This window comes from Nilaparvata lugens, chromosome 2 (genome assembly GCF_014356525.2).
Source record: "Nilaparvata lugens isolate BPH chromosome 2, ASM1435652v1, whole genome shotgun sequence".
Lineage (NCBI taxonomy): Eukaryota > Metazoa > Arthropoda > Insecta > Hemiptera > Delphacidae > Nilaparvata > Nilaparvata lugens.
In genome coordinates this window covers 58,548,784-58,567,936 of record NC_052505.1, presented here as the reverse complement: position 1 = coordinate 58,567,936, position 19,153 = coordinate 58,548,784, and the positions used below count along the sequence as shown (strand labels likewise).

Here is a 19,153-nt window from a genome sequence, read left to right as displayed (position 1 = left end):
TGTTCAAGATAAAATGGAGAGTACCCCGTTGCTGAGTGCACCACTGACCAATATGCCATCAGGGCATAGGGTATCCACTGGTCCCAGTCGGACCCATCCCTTTTGACAAACTGGGAGATACTATTGGTCGAGGTGTGATGGACTCTCTCCAACCTTCCATTGCTTTGGGGGTGGTATGCTGTAGTACGAAGCTTACTGATGCACAGAAGCCTGCACGTGTTGCTCATAAGCTCTGAGACAAAATTCGGCCTTGGTCGGTCAGCAAGTATTCCAGGACCCCATGCCTGGTGATGATTGACTGAACAAAAACCCTTGCAACGGTATCTGCTGTTTGAACAGTTATTGGAATCCCTAGTTATTCCCTAGGAATACCTAGTAAAATGATCTATGAAGCTTAGGAAGTACTTATTGCCATTGTTGCTAGTTGGTATGGGGCCCACAATATCCAAACTTATCATCTCCATAGGTTGTGAGGGCTCATATGCTTTGGCTAGTGGCGCAGCTAGACAGTTGGGTGTTTTCCGTAAAGTGCAGGAATGGCACTCAGCCACATATTTCTTCACATCTCCAGTTAACCCCTTCCAGTGATACCATTGGTTGATTTGGGCAATGGTTCTTTCGGTTCCTGGGTGTCCGGCCCAGGGGGTATCATGACACAACTCTATGCCCTATTGATGTTGCTTCTCTGGAACAGCCAACTTCCAAGTTGTTTTATCCTGATTGCCCTGGGTATACCATATGATGTTGTCTTCCTTGCATCCTTGGCCGGTGGTAAGGAGCCCTTGACACCACTTGTCTTCCTCCTGTGCAGGTTGAATTACTTCCTCACTCAATTCTTTGACTGTTGTTACCTCCATAACTTGTCTACTGAGGGCATCGGCATTGGAATGGTGTTTGCCTGGCTTGTGAAGCACCGTATAGTCATATTCTGCAAGTCGCAAGGCCCACCTGGTCAGCCGGGATGATGGATCCTTCAAACTGAGCATCCAACTCAGAGCAGCATGATCAGTTATCAGGGTAAAAGTATGTCCCAGCAGGTAGCAACGGAATTGCTTGGTTGCCCACGCTACCGCCAGCAGTTCTTGTTCCATAGTCGAGTAATTCTTTTCTGCTGCATTCAATTGTCGGCTGGCATAAGCCACAGGTCGCTCACCGGTCTCAGTCATCTGGGATAGAATGGCCCCAAGGGCAGTACCTGATGCATCTGTTGTTAACAAGAAGGGTTGGCTGAAGTCAGGGTAGATGAGCACTAGGCTGGAACACATGATGTCCTTTAGCTGGCAAAAAGCTTCCTCTTGTTCTCCCGCCCACTGGAACAGCCAATCCTTCTAGACTAAACTGGTTAGTCACTTTGCAAGGTCTGCAAAGTTGGCAATAAACCTTTGGTAATAGCCAGCCAGTCCTAAAAATCCTCGTACTTATCTCACATTCTTTGGTCTTGGGTACTGTTTTACTGCTTCAATTTTCTCAGGGTCTGGCTTAACTCCATCTCCACTCACAAAATGACCCACGTATTTGACTTCTTTCTGGGCAAAGTGACACTTCTCCAAGTTCACTTTTAAAATTTGCCTGTTGCAATATTTGAAAGACATGGTCCAAATGAAGGGCATGCTCTTCAATATTTGCACTGAAGATGACCATGTCATCTAAGTATACCAGACACTCTGTTCCCTTTATGCGGGCTCACAGCTGATCCATCATCCTCTGGAAAGTGGCAGGTGCACCCGTCAGTCCAAAGGCCTGACCTCTATCTCCCTATCCTCTTTAGCAATGGGAATTTGGTGATAGCTGCTATGAAGATCAATAGTAGAGAAGTAGTGGCTCCTTCCAAGGTATTCCAGAGTTTTGTGGATCGAAGGCAATGAATAAGCATCTGCTTTGGTAATTTCATTCAGAGCTCAAAAGTCAGTGCAGAATCACCATTTTGGAGTTCCATCCATGTACTACTGGTGCAGACCATGGGCTGGTGGAAGGAGTGATTATCCCCTTGTTGAGCATGTCTGCTAGATGTTCCTCTACTACTGGACGCAGATGGAATGACCCCCGGTAGGGGCACTTTGCAATGGGTATGGAGTCAGACATGGGCATGTGATGCTCCACTTTGATGTTGCACCCCTCCTTATCTGGTTCCTCAAACAGTTTCAGGTACTTCATCAAAACCTCTTGGATCCTCAAGGAATCCTTAGAGGAAAGGTGGCTCAAATGGTTGGTTATCTCCTTTTTCCTCTCTGCTGGAGTGATAGGGACTTCTACAAGACCTACCTGCACCACTTCTTGCTCTACATCTTTCTTATTATCTACTAAACAGGCCATTCCCAGAAGCTGACATCTGTTCACTATCACAGGAGCTGCTGTGAGATTTACTACTTCCACTGGTATCATTCCTCCATTGATGATTTTCAGGCTTCGTGCTACTTGCAGTCCAGCTTGTGGTTGGCTAGTTGGTTCCACCATAACTACTGACCCATGTCTACCCTCAACAGAGGCCTTCAACACCGCCTCACAATAGGGTGGGATAACCCTATTCTCTAATGTCACCACATCAGGGGTTTGGTCATGCTTGTCCTCATCCCCTGGTTCTGTCCAGATAGTCAACATTTGTTGGTTTTTCAGGTTGGCTGATTTCAGAAGTGGAATGACCACCCCTCCATAGGTAACAGTTCCATTTTGACCATCCAGGACTAGTCCTAACTTCTGATAAAGGTCCCAGCCTATGAGTCCATCCCTCCAAGTGTCAATTGTTGCGATAATGTAGGTATGCCTCACTTACACATGTGCAATTTCAACATCTAGAGTCTGAGCACCTTTTACACCAAGTAGAGCTCCTGTTACTCTTTTGCTACCATCCGGGCTGGCTGAAGGGGTACATGTGGAATAGGTTCCCGGAGAATGGAAATTTCAGCCCCAGAATCCACAAGCAGAAACTTAGTGATGCCATTGCCAAATTGGAACTGAATTGTTGGATTTCCACCACTCTGGTTCACACTAGGTATCCAAATCTCTTGTGGTCCCTCTCTTACTGGCTTGATGTTGGACCACTGGTCAAGCCTCTCCCATTTGGGGATGACTCCTTCTGTTGATGTGTTTTGGCTGGTTGACTTCCCATATTGACTTGATTGGATGGTGCCAATCTCTGCTGGGAGCAGTTGAAGGCTAGGTGGTTCTGATCTCCACACACAAAGCAGAATCGTCCTGAGCGTTGGCCATCTCCACTGAGCTGCTGTTGACCACCTCACTGCCTTGCATCTTGACTTCTGAATTGGCCATTGTTGGAACTTCGGCATTCACAGTGACCAGGCTTTCCTAAACTGCTGGGCTGCTCCGACCTGCCCCACTGTCATCTCGTATGAATCTGCCCCTAATCCATCATGATTGACTTGAAAGAACTTGTATAGGGGGTTGCTAGATCCACTGATGTTCTCCATCCTCTCTGCAATTTTAACAGCATCCTCCAAATCTGAGGGCGGGTAAAGCTTCAGCATGGTGGCCACCTGGGCATGGAGGCCCCAGACAAATGAGGTGAGTACAGTCTGATCCATCTGTGAGCAGGACCACTCCATTTGTTCATGACTGGCAGCCATTGATTGTGCCTTTTGTCCCAGTGTCCGGCATCAGTCTGCAAATGCATGTGCTGTTTCCCCAGGCTGTTGAGTGGTCCCCATGAGCTCCAGCATGTAGTGTTGTGGGTCTTGGGACTGGCCAAACCACTGAGGCAACACCTTCTCGAAGTCTCTGAATCTAGCTGCAGTCTCAAAGAGTTCAGGGTATGAGTCCAAACAGGCTGCTGCTGGGCCGGTGACCTTCAGTCAGCAGATGATTTTTTGGGCAGCCTCATCCCAGTTGCCGGTTTCTGCCACAAGGTCGATGTTTTTCAGAAACTCCTCAACTGATAGGCCAGTGCCATCTCCAGTGAATGTTTTGATCAGAGATTGCAGCCCCAGATCCTTCTTCACCCTTGGTTGGCTGGTTGATTGACTTGTACTCTGAGCCTGTTGTTCTCTGAGAGCAGCTAATTCTATGGCAGCTTGTTTCTGTTGTTGTGCTAGGGCGTTTCTCTCTGTCATCAACTGGGCCACCCTCTTGTGGAGCTCTTCCATGGTTCGTTCCTCTTCAGTGGCCATTGTTGCAGCCACCCCACACCTGACACCAAATTATGTAACCGAATACAGGTGGGGTGGTAGGCAGAGAAACACAGATGTTCAAGTCAGATGTTATAATCTACGCCCTTCCTCTGGGGAAATACTTCCTTAAATTTGATTCCTGTCACTTAAACTACAATGTAATGAATCACTTCACAGTCTTATCCTAGGATTAGAGTTGACACTTAAATGTAAATAAAACAAACATTTTATTTTAAGAAAAAAAAATTAAATTTTCCAACCAAATTTGAAATTCAAACTTTCCAACAAAAGAATGGAACAGAAAAAAATTATATTGTTTTCATGTTGGTTTGGTATAAGATCAAAGAATTGCCAAAAATGCAAGGAAACCTTTTCCCTTTTTAGGGGGGGCAGAATGGGCAATATTATGCTACTGACTAGGTCTGCTCCAGGACCCGCAAAATCAAACTACTCTAAAGTATTGACAAAGTTACAAAAAAAAAAGATTTTAGGTTAGTTCAGATTTGAATTGGTAAAGGATAGTGAATACAAAATATGATGGGAACCACTAAGGGCCAGAGTCGACTCTATTAATCTACTGTACACTTTTCTATGAATTACAAAGACCTTTTTCTGGATACATTTTAATTTAATACATTTAAAAAAAAGGAATAGCTGTATTGTTTCTGCACTGTATAACTGAATCACTGTTTCCGCAATAAATTCGCTTCCGGGGTCAGATTCAATTTTCCAACTCTAACAAATCAACCATTTACACAAGCAAACAAAAGGAAAGGTTAAGCTAAAACTTTATTCAGTTAAAATACATTTATAATCTTTAAATATCGCGGTGATTATGACATATCACATTGATCTAAAATTTTGTAACGTATACTAGCATTTCGATAAAACTTTAACAACCAAACTTTTCAGAAAAAAAACAGGACTTAATCTTATGAAATAAATAATTTATCTCTTACAACTCAGAGCAAAACTAATGCGACCGCTTGACCAAATCAATTATATCCTACAAATCATTTCGGCACATGTCTTCTTGATTTATCCTAAATTATCTTCTTATTAAACTATAATTTATCCTCAGATTTGTTTTTCATATGTAAATTAATACATTCTTTTGACAAAGGAACCTAATCAATTCACACAAGAGAAGTACCTGCCAGCTGTAACTTTGGGTGTCACAGGTTACAGAAAACAGAATAGAATTTAAAAAAATTGACATAAAAAATAGGTTGCTCAAATTTCTAATAATGTTCCACGGAAGTCAAAAGTAAGAAAATTGTTTTGAATTTTTGTCACTCACCGCACACCATTCCCAATAACACGGTCACGACACCTATTTTCACTAAGGAACCCGTCCTTTACTGTCGAAAGCTGCCCACTAACTGACCAAGAGCTCACCGAAATTTTCCACAGGTTGTGGAAAACTCTTGGCAACCTGTTCCGTAAGCTGGCGCTCTCAAACGATTCATCAGAGAATTATCAGTCGAAAAGAAAATGAATAAGAACATTAATTTTCTTTCCGAGTGACAATTACACAGTGGAAATCACGGTATATAGAAGAAGACGGTGGATGTCACGAGCATGTTTGTTCTGAATTTCTGGTGGAGCTGACATCATTTTATAACCAATCATTTGTTTTCAACAAAAAAGTTTTATAAATTGCCAAAAGGTGTTGAAAACCTCAGTTGGTGGCGACGACGCAATCTAGCTGGCTGGCTACTGCGCACACATTTTGTGACCCCTACCATTTTCATCTAAATACCGTGGTGGAAATGTTGTGGATTGTAACCAGGAAGACGACACTGACCGCTGAGGCAGCAGTTCTGCTGCCTACATCGGCCGATGTCGTTCAAAGTACAGCCGGCTATTGTTCTTCTCTACAATAAAGAGTACCTCTAATCTTATAACTAACTTAAATCTAAATTGTCTTCCACACTCTCACAGTAGGTTGGATTGTACCTTCAAGATTCAAATTGAGTCAAACATGTACTTGAATTGACAAAACCTGAAGAAGGTACTTGACTCAACGCCACATTAGCGACAACTCCAACCGCAATATGAATTACATTCATATCTAATGAATCATCGAATGTGATAAATATATGGGTTTTGTGCTCCAGCTACGACCTACGACGACTCCAACCGCGCGGCTCAAGTCGTCGCTACAGGAGAGTTCACTTTAGTCAAGTGTCCTTATGAACTCGAGTTTCCTTGACACGTTTGTGTGAAATGAATATATTGCAAAAAATAATATATTGCAAACTTGAAGTCAGGTTTACAAGAACCAAAACTTGAATCAAAACTTGAATCCACTGTACCAATTATTCAGACCCTTCTTCAAATCTTGTTGGTTACCTATGTTAACAGGTTGCGACGGCTCCAGCCACGCGGCTAGAGTTTTCACTAAGGAATTGCACCTTATGGTTTACCATCTGTAAAACAAGTAGCCTGAGCCATCAGAGCGACATCAGCATCTGTTCAATAAACCGATTCATTGTAGTGAGTAAAATATTTACTGATGAACTGGATCTGGAAGGCTTCAAGTTTGCAAAATGAATTAAATTTTGCTGTCGTGTGTGGTTTTATTTTGTTTTGAAGTGCATTTACTGAACGAGTGTAGCAAGTTACCTACTTCTAACTGGAGGGTCGAGTCTTTTTTGACATTCCACTGCTTTCAATAAAATATGAAATAGCGTTGAGGTCTTTTGAGAGTAAGATGTACAGGAGGATATGGGGACCGGTCTGCGTTGAAGGAAACTGGAGAGCCAGATTTAACAATGAGATTGATGAAGCAATTGGCGAAAGAAATATTATAAGGTGTATCAAAGCAAAAGGAATAGAATGGCTGGGTCACGTGGTAAGAATGAGTGATGAAAGAGTACCACAAAAGCTGCTTGATGAAAGGATGATGGGCACCCAAAAAAGAGGAAGGCCAAGAAGAAGATGGATCAGCGATGTGGTAGAAGATCTCCGTATGCTAGGTGTGGCAAACTGGCGGCAGGGAGCACAAGAGCAGGATGTATGGAGGCGTCATGTAGAGGAGGTCAAGGTCCACCCAGGACTGTAGAGCCAGATAAAGTAAAGTAAGTAGTACTGCTTTCAATAGAACAGTTGACGGAATATCAGAAGCATTATTTGGAACAAGTTCTTCAGCCAGGGGGTCACTAGTACTTAGACCGTTTACATAGTCTATGTTATATATGTTAAGGTTGTAAATACACCAAAAAATAGTGTGAATCTAAGAAAATATTTAGTTTTGACTTCTACAACTTCTAATGATGTTGTAATATTGTTTAATAGTATGATCACATCCACTTTATGTTGTCTACAGTCAGCATTTCACATAAATAGCATGATTGATCCATTTTCAATCAATGCTGAAAGTATAATGTGGATCTCATGATAAGGTTAAGTGAGCTATTACTTCTCTCTCTCTCTCTCTCCTAACTTACCAGTACTCTTCAAGAAATGGTGGACTTTGGGATTGTTGCAGGCTTTGCATGCTGTACAAGATGATGCAGAGTGGACCTGGGAGCCTGATGACGGCTGAGCGACGTGATGATGACGTGGCCATCCACCACCGCGGCGAGGGACCAAACAGCCTCTCATCAGGTAAAACCTCTCAAACATACAATAATTATCAAGGAATCATAATATACGGTACACATGATATCATTATGTAGTAGGCTATTCGATCTATCCCCAATCAGCAAAATCTACTTGAATCGACTTCAAAACAAGCTCGTTTTGTCAAACGTGAGGGCTTGATTCAAGATTTCATTCACATGTGTTTAGCTCGAAATGAGTTAATTTCAAGAGTCCATTTATACATTGTTCAAGCTAGTTTCGAGCTCGAAATGCAGGCTTCAATCAGGCTGGTGCTGCGAGCTAAAATCAAGGTCGCGTGCGAGCTCGATTCAGGCCTGAGATGCACAGTTGAATCAGGATTGAGATGCAGTCTTGACTCAGGCTTGAAACGCGTGCTGGATGCAATCCCCCCATTCAAGGCCACCTGGCACACCTTTCACGAAATGCAAGCTCGATTCTATTATGATTCTAGCTCAATTAGAGTCTGATTCAAGCTGGATGTTCAGAGTGAATCAATCCTGATTCAAGGCATACTGCCTTCTTGAAGTAAGCTTGTTTCAGCTTCGAATCATGAATCTGATTCAAGGCCAGTGCAATCTAATATCAATGCTTAATCATAATTCAAATTCATCCAGAATTTTAAATAAATCTGTAATTCTTATTATTCATGATTCAATTATTCTTCCAAACTGATGCTCCAATCTTACTATTGCCTTAATACTCTATTTCTATACTCAGTGTACATCCATACATTCTATATATAGATGAAATCCATATATTCAAATTGAAATATTCCTTAAAATTCTCCTGTGAATGGCAAATTAATTATTTATTCTCTCCTGTCAGGGCAGTCAATGAACTGTCTCTGTAGCTGTATTGACTGAGTTGAGATCGACCACTGCTAACTAATAACAGCTTGCAGACTGTCCTCAGAGGGAGCAGTGCATGAGTCACTCGCTATTCGATGAATTAAATTGAATCTGCTATAGTTCAAACAGCCCTCTATGCTTGCAACACCTCAAATGGAATACAGTTCATTTACAGCTGAGTATACATCTGAGTAACACATCAATAATAAATTATTACTTCTAATATAGTTTATTTTCTTTAAAACTTAACTTCAGAGTACCATATATCATTATGAGCAAAAAATTTAACTAGTAATATGTTAACCCTGCCTCGGTGACACCATGGAACAATGCAACAAACATTTACGATAATAAATTCTCCGTCAAAAAATTTGTCCGTCTATTGATAACTCTGACATTTACTATAAAGTTCCATAGATCTCGAATTGAAGATTCGATTCAAATGTGAGAAGAAAAATGTAATATTACAAATACCCCCCTCTTGACATAAAAAAATTTTACTGTTTGAAAATTCAAAGAAAAAATTTACATTGACCCTAATGAAAATTGTTGAAATTTAAATTTGAGAACAGTAACAATTTTTTCTAGAAAAAAAACAATACATGTCATCCAAAAATATTGAAAATTATTATAAAAATTCATCAATAGCGTTTGTTATATGTTTCCAAACAATATTTCAAAATATAGAATATCAATATTACTTTTGATTTAGCTTTATAATTTAAAGAAAAATATCTCAACAGAAAGTTTAATATGTAAAGAATAGTTTTTTGAAATTGTACATAAATTTAATAGATAGAAAAATTTAATTTTTATTGCATAAAAAAAAATTTAGTATGTTGAATGAAAAATTTATTATTATTATTATTTTTTTTTTTTTTTTTTTAAATGAATTGATGAATTGTTACATTTAATTTTCACATAAAATTTCAATAAATCAAAAAATGTTCATTTCTTTCACTATTGACGCGGTTGATTTTATTGATGCACATTTTGGAAAACAGTCCGTTAAGGCACTCAGTATGATTTTCAGTTAAGTGTGACTCCAGTGTGATGACGTTAGTGTTGGACTGATCTGGATGCACGTAGTGTTGGGCTGATACTTGTAGTAGACTGATGCATATCAAACTCGATACAGGTGACATCTCAGTTAGCATTGCTTCATGTTTGTAGTAGACGGCTGCATTCCAAACTCGATACAGGTGACATCTCAGTTAGCATTGCTTCATGTTTGTAGTAGACGGCTGCATTCCAAATTCAATACAGAGTCACATCAATTTTGTATCATATTTGTAATTATACAATGTACATTTCAGGCTTGAAATGACAATGTAATTCGTTTTTTGGAAAAGAGATAGACGCTGCATACAGGATTAATTTAGGTGAGGATTAATTTAGGTAAGGTTTGGTTTTTTGATATTTTCAGCTTTCAAGGTTTAGAGTTCTGCATACAGGAATAATTTAGGAGAGGATTTTTGAATCAATTCTTTCATGATACTGTGACTGTTCTTCTGAATTCAAAGTTGTGAATGTGAATATGGATGGCAATTACCTCCAGGTAATGCAGTAGTGTTGAAGTTTGAGATACAGAGTCAGCAATAAGCATTGGCATTGCTATTGGCGTATGCTTTGGTGTCGGCTTTAGCATCGGCGTTGATATTGGCATTGGCGTTGGCGTAGCTATTGACATCAGCACAGGCATCGGCGTTGATTTTGGTGTTGGCATCAGCATTGGCGCAGGCATTGGCGTAGCTATTGGCATTGATTTTTGTTGTTGGCATTGGCGCAGATTTTGGCATTGGCATAGCTATTGGCATTGGCGCAGGCATTGGCATTGATTTTTGTTGTTGGCATCAGCATTGGCGCAGATTTTGGCATCAGCATTGGCGCAGATATTGGCTTCGGCGCAGGCATCGGCGTAGATATTGGCGTTGGCATAGCTATTGGCATTGGCGCAGGCATTGGCATTGATTTTTGTTGTTGGCATCAGCATTGGCACAGATTTTGGCATCAGCATTGGCGCAGATATTGGCTTTGGCGCAGGCATCGGCGTAGATATTGGCGTTGACATCAGCACAGGCATCGGCGTAGATTTTGGCGTAGTTATTGGTGTTGATATTGGTGTTGACATTAGCGTAGTTATTGGTGTAGGCCGCAGCGTAGATTTAGGCATAGATATTGGCGTAGTTATGTCACACTAGTTTGAAAATCACCCAAATGTTCTTAACACTCTTCATGGCGTTCACTTGTTACTGATTTCGAGATTCACATGATAACTATTTCAATGTTAATGTCTGTGCTGTACCTGTTATCTTAAAATGCTTATAAACTAAGAAGAAAAACTTTGATTAGGCTATCAATACAATCTAATACACATAAAATTAATTTTAAATATATATGAAATTGAAATTTGTTAACATCTTATTATACAGTCAGCAATACATAAATTGTGAAATATGGACATATCAATGATAAATTTAAAAAAAAAAAATCATTCTTCAAAATAGAAATAGAATTTCATAACACCCTGTATCATTATCAAAATTGTAAAAAACAAACATCAGATTATCACAACAAAAAAAATAATTTCAATATATATTTCAATAATTTCAGACAATTGGTCTTCTATTCACAATCATTTCATAATATATCTGCATTTCATTATCATTTAATATAACATTTCATTTATAGCATGTTCATTTCACATTTATGATTTATCATTCAGGGTTTCAAAATTATTTAGTTTTAATTTTGTTCAAAAATTGTATAAAAAGCAAATTATTTAATATTATTAATCATCGTTTGTTGGATACTATAGTTTATTTCGACTCTTCAATGTTCTAAACACAAACTACATTTCATGACAAAACTTTACTATCAATCATTAAACAAGAAACCATTCAAAACATCAATAATATTTTGCTTCAAAGGCAAACAATATTCATAAGTAATCATCATTTTGCATCTATGGCAATCAACATTATTAATCATTATTTTTGCATCTATGGCAATCAACATAAGTAATCAACACAAAAAATATTATCTCATTACTGCCTCTCTAAGTCATAACCTCTGTTATTCCTTCTTTAGGCAATAATGGGTTTCCATCTCAAAAAACAATCACATACCAGCAAAATTCTAATCAACAAGCCCCACTAAAAATTCTACATACACTCCAGCATCCATTTCAAACGATAATCAATCATATCAAAATTTATAGAACAAACAGTTTTAAAATTTGAAAAAAAATATCAATCACAAAAAACTTTAGAAAAATTTTAACCTTTAACTCATTTCAATTGATAATATAACACATCGTTTTAAATTAAACCAATTATTTTTTAAAATAATTTAAAATTTAAAGACTGTATAATAAGTATAAACATTTCAAGATTATAATACAAAGATGATCAAGATGAAATACTGGGTAAATAAGTTCCCTAAAAAATACAAAAAAGAGAAATAGAAAACTGGGTAAATAAATTCCCTAAAACAATACAAAGAAGAGAAAGATTAATTAGAGCCTATCCTACATGTCAGTACTGAACTTTCATGAGGAAGTATATTTAATAAAATATACTACTATGGAATTTTGTAAATTCCAAGTATGACTCTAGTTTGTTATAATTGTGAGCTATCACTCCCACAAAAACAACTGGTGAAGGAAAAAAATGTTGACTATTGTGACTGGGTGGAGAGTTCCTAGATGTCTGTAAGGCAAAGTGATAGCAGACTCTAGTATCGGACCACAAAAACAAAAGTATGCAAAAGGTTTTACAAACATTTGTTGTTGCAGTCATAAGGTTTTTATATCCCAAACAAGTAGGTCAGATAATCGAGTCCAGCCGTATGTGGTTCACGCCCACACCTCTAAAAAAAATCACACCTACTTGTCTACCAAAAATCCAAAGTATTGGACAGCAAAGAAAAAATAAAATGCAAAATGGGTTAAAAGCCCAGAAGAAAACTATAACCTAATTACATATGGCTTATGGCACAATATGCAATGAAAGATGAGAACATGGGACATAATTGCTCTGAAAAACCTAATTACCTAATATGATACCTGAAAAAAATAGACATGATTAAAATATGTAATACATGATGAAAAAATATACCGCAAGCAAACAATTATTTACACTACAATGGATAGATTTTGGAAAAGTTAAGTTTTATCAACAATTAAAGATTAGGAAAATAAGCTACTATTTCAACTTCTAATATTATTTCAGAAGAATACAAATTTAAATGACTATGGACAAGATTGGTTAAGATATGCATCATAGAAGAAATTTACTGAATATTACACAAAGACAGGAAAGAATCGAAAATTGAAAAGATTAAGGGCCAAGAAAATAGGCTACAGGAAAGAAAAAAGACACAATTATGGACTCTTACCATACACTGTGTAGCGATTATGCTATTCTGAATCCCGGCATAACACAGGATTCCTAATCATTGTGTACTGGGGAATACCCTTTCATCATGTGATTCACTGTCATCATCTTGTAAATAAGCAACTTAAAACAACCTTTGAATACTAATACATCGATGGAGACTTTGCGTTTTGTTTTCTTCAAGAGCATGATTTTATTCATGGGTTCATTTGTTTCAACAAAGCCATTTTGCTCACAAAAGTTAGTCATGTTCACTTGAGAATGCATAGCATACACCTTTTCAATTCTCAGTTGAAAGTTGAACTCATCAACTTGACTCAAAGCAACATTCATTTTGTTTACATTGTTCCTAACCTCTACAGAAACCTGTCTCATGTAAACATTCACTTTGTTCATAGTTTTCCTAACCTTCAATGTAGCAATATTACTTTCGTGATAGTTGACTTTCAGTGAAGACAACTCCCTACCTACTTCTTTATTCAATTCTACTATCTCATTAGGGTTGACTTTTTCAACAAAATTAACTAGGCCTACATTGTCAGAAACTTGAATGAGTTGATCTTGTAACTTAACACTACTATCATCCTGCTTCAATTTGTTTTCATCTTCATGACTATCTTTCAATGTTTCAGCAAATTCTTGCTTCATATCATCAAACCTAGCATTAAACTTAGCATTTTGCTCATCAAACCTAGCATTTTGCTCTTGTTTAAAATTATCAAACAGTTGTGTTAAGGCAGCTATTAACTCATCATCATTTTTAATGTTTTTCATATTGTATGCCATTTTGCTAGTCTGCACAGATAATATATTCATTAGGACTTGATCTCTCTTGAACCGATTTCCCACTCAGCAGTATCTCCCATTCACAATTCATCAAGATATCTATCCTACCAATAATTTTTTTTTTATAACCAGGGATATATTTTGTAGTTTGAGTCCCACACCAGGGGTACCATTTGCCGTGCTACCAATTTTTCCTTAAACGGTTGGAATAGCATTTAACACCTATCAACCTAGGATAGTTGTCGGCTCCAATGAAATAGATACTTGATAAACTGTGAATGGATCTATTGCATATGAATGAGAAATCCAGTTTTCAGAGCAAATTAACTTATAATCTTCAGATGAAATTACACAAAATACAGAAAGAGAAAATATCTTAAGGCTAATTATTTCAAGTAACTACAAACTAAAATACTCATCTAGTTTACAGTTGAAACACAGTGGCTATTGGCTTTATTACACTAATAGCTAATTATGCACAAAAATTTATATAAAACTCAATTTAAAACATTAATAAATTCACTTAAACAGACAATAATTCAGAGCACAAAATTACACACACAACAGCCAGCCATGTTTTCAGAAGAAAACCAGAACAGGAAAAAGACATAAGTTGCAAGTCACGAAGACAACGCCTCCAACATTACAGACACGTCACCTCAAAATCATAATTTACAAGTTTAGAATTCACATTCTACATCTGTTCTCAATAAAACTTTATTTTGAAAATGTTATTTTAAATTTTTATATATATCTCGATTTAAATAAACCATTTAACTAGTAATATGTTAACCCTGCCTCGGTGACACCATGGAACAATGCAACAAACATTTACGATAATAAATTCTCCGTCAAAAAATTTGTCCATCTATTGATAACTCTGACATTTACTATAAAGTTCCATAGATCTCGAATTGAAGATTCGATTCAAATGTGAGAAGAAAAATGTAATATTACACCTGTAAAATATGAAATGTACAGTTTAGTGGGATAACTTAATAGGTTATTATGAGTAAAATATAAAATTTCTCGGTAATCAATTCTCAGAATACTGATTATGTAGCTTATCAACTCATACAGAGTGTCCCAAAAACACATACATCAGTACTACCACAACCACGGTATTCTATTCTTCAAAGTAAATTCTGAATCCTCCATAGTTTCCATGTAATCCGGCATTTAATTTTTTAAGAATAATCATCATATTTATTTAGTGGATGAACATTTTCCTTAAAAATTTAGTATGTTATTATGTTTACATTAAAGTTTTAAATTCAAGTTTACTGTCTGAATCATTGTTCAATGGAGATGTGTATCATGAGTAAAATTCAGAGCTTCGAATTCTCAAGAGAATTATGCCTGATTTTGTAAAATCCTATAATATATTACTGAGATATAGCCATTTTTGTCTTCTAGCTTTGTCTAGGTGTCCTCGAAAGAGCTTATGGGCAAGGAACCATATGGTTCTTGGAGTGATATCCATGCCATTTGAAAAATATCATGCAAAAAACTTTTATAAGTTGGAGACTGTTATATACATACTGTAACTTTCAGGATACGTTATTGGTCGAATACTCTACCTTTTGACATACATAAATGAATATTTCAACCCCTCATAAGGGGTTGACTTAGGCCTTCATAAGGACATCTCATTTACATTTATGACAGTTCGGCACACTGTCAAACAAAAGAAGGGGAGCATTTCGAGCATCTTTTGAAATGAAATGTAAAAAGTACCAAACATGTTACTAAATAAATAATCAGTTTTTCAATGTGTTCTGTTATTCATTAAAAAAAGTGTTGTTTAAGTTTTATTACTTTTATCAATCATTTCTATAAAAACTAAAACTTCAATCAGCCGCCATTTTTGATAAAAGCATCATAGAACATTTTTATTGATGTCATCATACTTGTTTTAAAAAGGCCTTTAAAATTATGTACCACACAATGGGTGTTTACATTTTAAATATTTGAGTTACAACCCCTCATTTCTTTAAAAACTAAAACTTCAATCAGCCGCCATTTTGGATACAAGTATCATAAAACATTCTTATTGATGCCATCTTTCTTGTTTTAAAAATACCTTTAATATGATTAACCACACAATGGGTGTTTACATTTTAAATATTCCAGTTACAACCCCAAGTAAACCCCTTATGAGGGGTTGGAACTCAGTTGTACATTTAAAGGTTGAGTATTCTATCAATAACTTATTATCCTGTTACAGTATTATATCTACAACAGTCTCCAAATAATTGAAGGGTTCCCATACATATGACTCACTGTATATGTGCATATGTATCGTTGAATTTCAAAGGTTGTTGAAAAACTGTGTTTGAAGGACACAGTTCTTTGGGTAGCAGTGATTGGACATTGGATGCAAAAAGGCAAACATGTAGAAGAAATTCGAAAAGAGTATTGGGAGCAAGCGGTGAAGTGGACAAAACGATGAGTTCTTCTTAGATTCAAGTAACTGATTTGCAATTTCTCCAGATGTATTGGGACTACTACTAATTTATGATTATTCCATACTTTCTCATCAATGAAAAAATCACGGTTAGAAATGATCCGCTAAATAATTTACGTTGTAATTTTAAACAATAAAAAAATGTTCACTCACCTTCTCAACACCCTTGTTCTGGCTTGTTGAAGCCATTTTGACGCCAACGATCCATATTTCACTTCAGTTGCAATGTCACCAAACAACGTTTGAACAGCAACTGTAACAAAATTGGATAAGAAATAATATAGCAATACATTGATAGATACAGTCATAGTGATAGTATAGCAAACAATAGGGATTACCAAAACCTTTGATTCGCTTAAAATGTAAACAAATAGGTTTTTCAAACTTCAACCCATATAATCATAAATCAGAATTTATTCAAGAGAAACACAGAATCCTATTGATGCAAATATACTGCAAAATTGTCACAAAAGAATTCAAATAAAATAACATTCTCGTATAGTATGAAAATATTTTAGCAAAACCTTGATCCCCCGCATCAATGAGCAAGAAGCAGCACTTACAATAGACCATTAGAATTAATGTTATGCTCTTCATTGCAAAACTAGTTATAGCATAATGGATAATTTTACGACAAAAATAGCATTTCAATAAGAGTGTAGATAATTTTGATTCAATTTTTTAAATGCTCTTGTCTCAAAATTTCAAATTTTAGAATTATTGATTCTTGTTCTAAGGTACAGTTTTAATGTTGGATATGTTACAAGAAGTTTGATGAATGAGTGAACTGGCAGAAGTGTTAACCGTGGCTAGAGTCGGTTTAAGGTTGTGCAAAGGCTAAAAATAAAATTTATACTGGTGATGTTTTTCAAAGTTTTTTGGTTGGTATATCATCAAGCTATCAAAATAAAAAGGTTTTCTCAGGAAAACATTTTTTTCCGATCATTACTTTTTGAGATATGAGCGCCTAAAATTTGAATTTTTGGGACAAAACATTTAAAATTCGGTAAAAAGAGAAATCCTTGAGATTTAGAGGATAGATTCTTCATAGTATTATTGATCTATTAAAAAAGAAATTCTGAAAATATCGATTTAATCGAAAATACAAGGTTTTTGGGCCACTCTGATCTATTTTAGCATAATATGAGAATATTGGTTGGTTCTGAATAATTTATTTATCCATTTGTGGATACAATCACAAATCATAAAAATATAATTGGGAAAGAATAGCAGGCTTTGCCCAAAACTATTCTATTCCCAAATATTGATAATGAATAGCATGTCTTAAATCATCAGGTATTGTTGTCAGTGTTGGTAGAGTAGGTCTATTATGAAGACTATTATTCAATATCCTCTTCCAAAATCGGTAGCTGTTATTTATTCAAACTCTGCCTATCTATATAGATACAATGCAATTTATATCATTGTAATTCTAATCACATTTCATCATAGCATCGTTCAAAATATAATAATTTAGTTCATAGTTTATAATCCATAGGTCCAGGTTTGAATTCCAGCCCGGGCAAGACATTTTTCTAGGCTCATACTCCCGTATTTCGGATGGACACGGTAAGCCATCGGTCCCGGCTGCCCATAAAAGCAGTCATTAGGTCATGTCAGAGGCCCTAAATTTGATCAACTGCGATCTGAAAACTCTGACACTAGTCCTGAGCCAGCCAGGTCAATCAGTATTATTATTATTATTAGTTTATATTTCATAGTAGTCATTGGCCCATATGAATAAAACCAGAGCAAATGCTCATGAGCAAGAGCATGGAGCATAAGGTTTTGCTCATGAGCAGAAGCATTTGCTCATTTTTATATGAATAAGCTTTACCTTATACTCTTACCTTATGCTCCTGAACTCTGGAGCAAATGCTAACGTATTTTGAAGATTTTTCATCAGCTGATTCGCTTTTGTAGCCTTAATTTGTTTTTATAGCTTATGGAAGCGCTAAATATGCAAGTAGGGTGCACCGCTAACACCGCTTGTGTTTGCGTCATCTGCTCCATTTTCTATTTATGATTATGAATAGAGTTTTAGGTTAGTTGAGTTTAGAATTTTGAAATAATAGCGTGAAAAAATGTCATCTCTATAATAATCCTCAGCATATTCTTATAATATCAATAGCCTTCTTATAATCGTCTACACTCTCATCTTCTTAAATGCCTATTTCCTATTTTGTGATGGCTATCTTTATATAGTTCTATCTTTTGTAGGAATAATGGTGATATATATCATGGTTGAATCTAAAAAGAGTTTTATAGTTCTCAACTATTGGTTGTGATCGTATCTGGTATAGTTTCCTCTTCCTCATACGAATTAGTTGAGCCATTTTACTATGAGCAAAAGGTGATAAGCTGCTCTAGACTAGACTCACCTTTTTTGAAGCATTTGCTTCAAAAGTTGAGCAAATGCTCAAGTTTATTCATACAATTTTGAGTATAAGCTTTTACTTTTGAGCAAATGCTCAAACTATTTTTTTGATGAGCATGAGCAAAAGGTTTTGCTCACGTTTATTCATAGAAAATGAAGCAAATGCTCCATATTTTAGAAGCATAAGCAAATGCTCAACTTTATTCATATGGCCCATTGGATGTAAAATAGCTTTATCCTATTATATTAAGCGAGCAATTTCTATATAAATATTTTTATATTTGTTTATTTATATTGATCTATGGTTATTTATGACCAACGGATCTCGAAAACGGTTCTAACGATTTTCACGAAATTTGGAGCATAGTAGGTTTATAATATAAAAATTCGATAGCACTAGGTCTCATCCCTGGGAAAACTCCCTGAAGGACATGGAGAGGATAATTCATCCTTGGAAAAACAGATGATAATTTCGTTGTCTGTCGATAACAGAAGATGAGTGTGCCTGTGTGGGAGATCAGCTGTGTCATAAATCAGCTTACCGTATC

At 36.6% G+C, this 19,153-nt stretch overlaps 2 protein-coding genes across 3 annotated transcripts in view; one reads left to right on the top strand and one right to left on the bottom strand.

The window, feature by feature from the left end:
* The window catches only part of LOC120349567, a 61,195-nt gene extending 55,699 nt beyond the window's left edge, over positions 1–5,496 (bottom strand). The window contains exon 1 of the transcript XR_005570391.1: positions 5,422–5,496. The gene's annotated coding sequence lies outside the window, so the exon portion shown is untranslated. The remainder of the gene's footprint in view (positions 1–5,421) is intronic.
* The window catches only part of LOC111048801, a 76,807-nt gene that overhangs the window by 36,626 nt on the left and 21,028 nt on the right, over positions 1–19,153 (top strand). For both annotated transcript variants that reach the window (XM_022334782.2, XM_022334781.2), the window contains exon 6: positions 7,615–7,733. In XM_022334782.2, the coding sequence (XP_022190474.1) occupies positions 7,615–7,733 (119 nt within the window). The remainder of the gene's footprint in view (positions 1–7,614; positions 7,734–19,153) is intronic.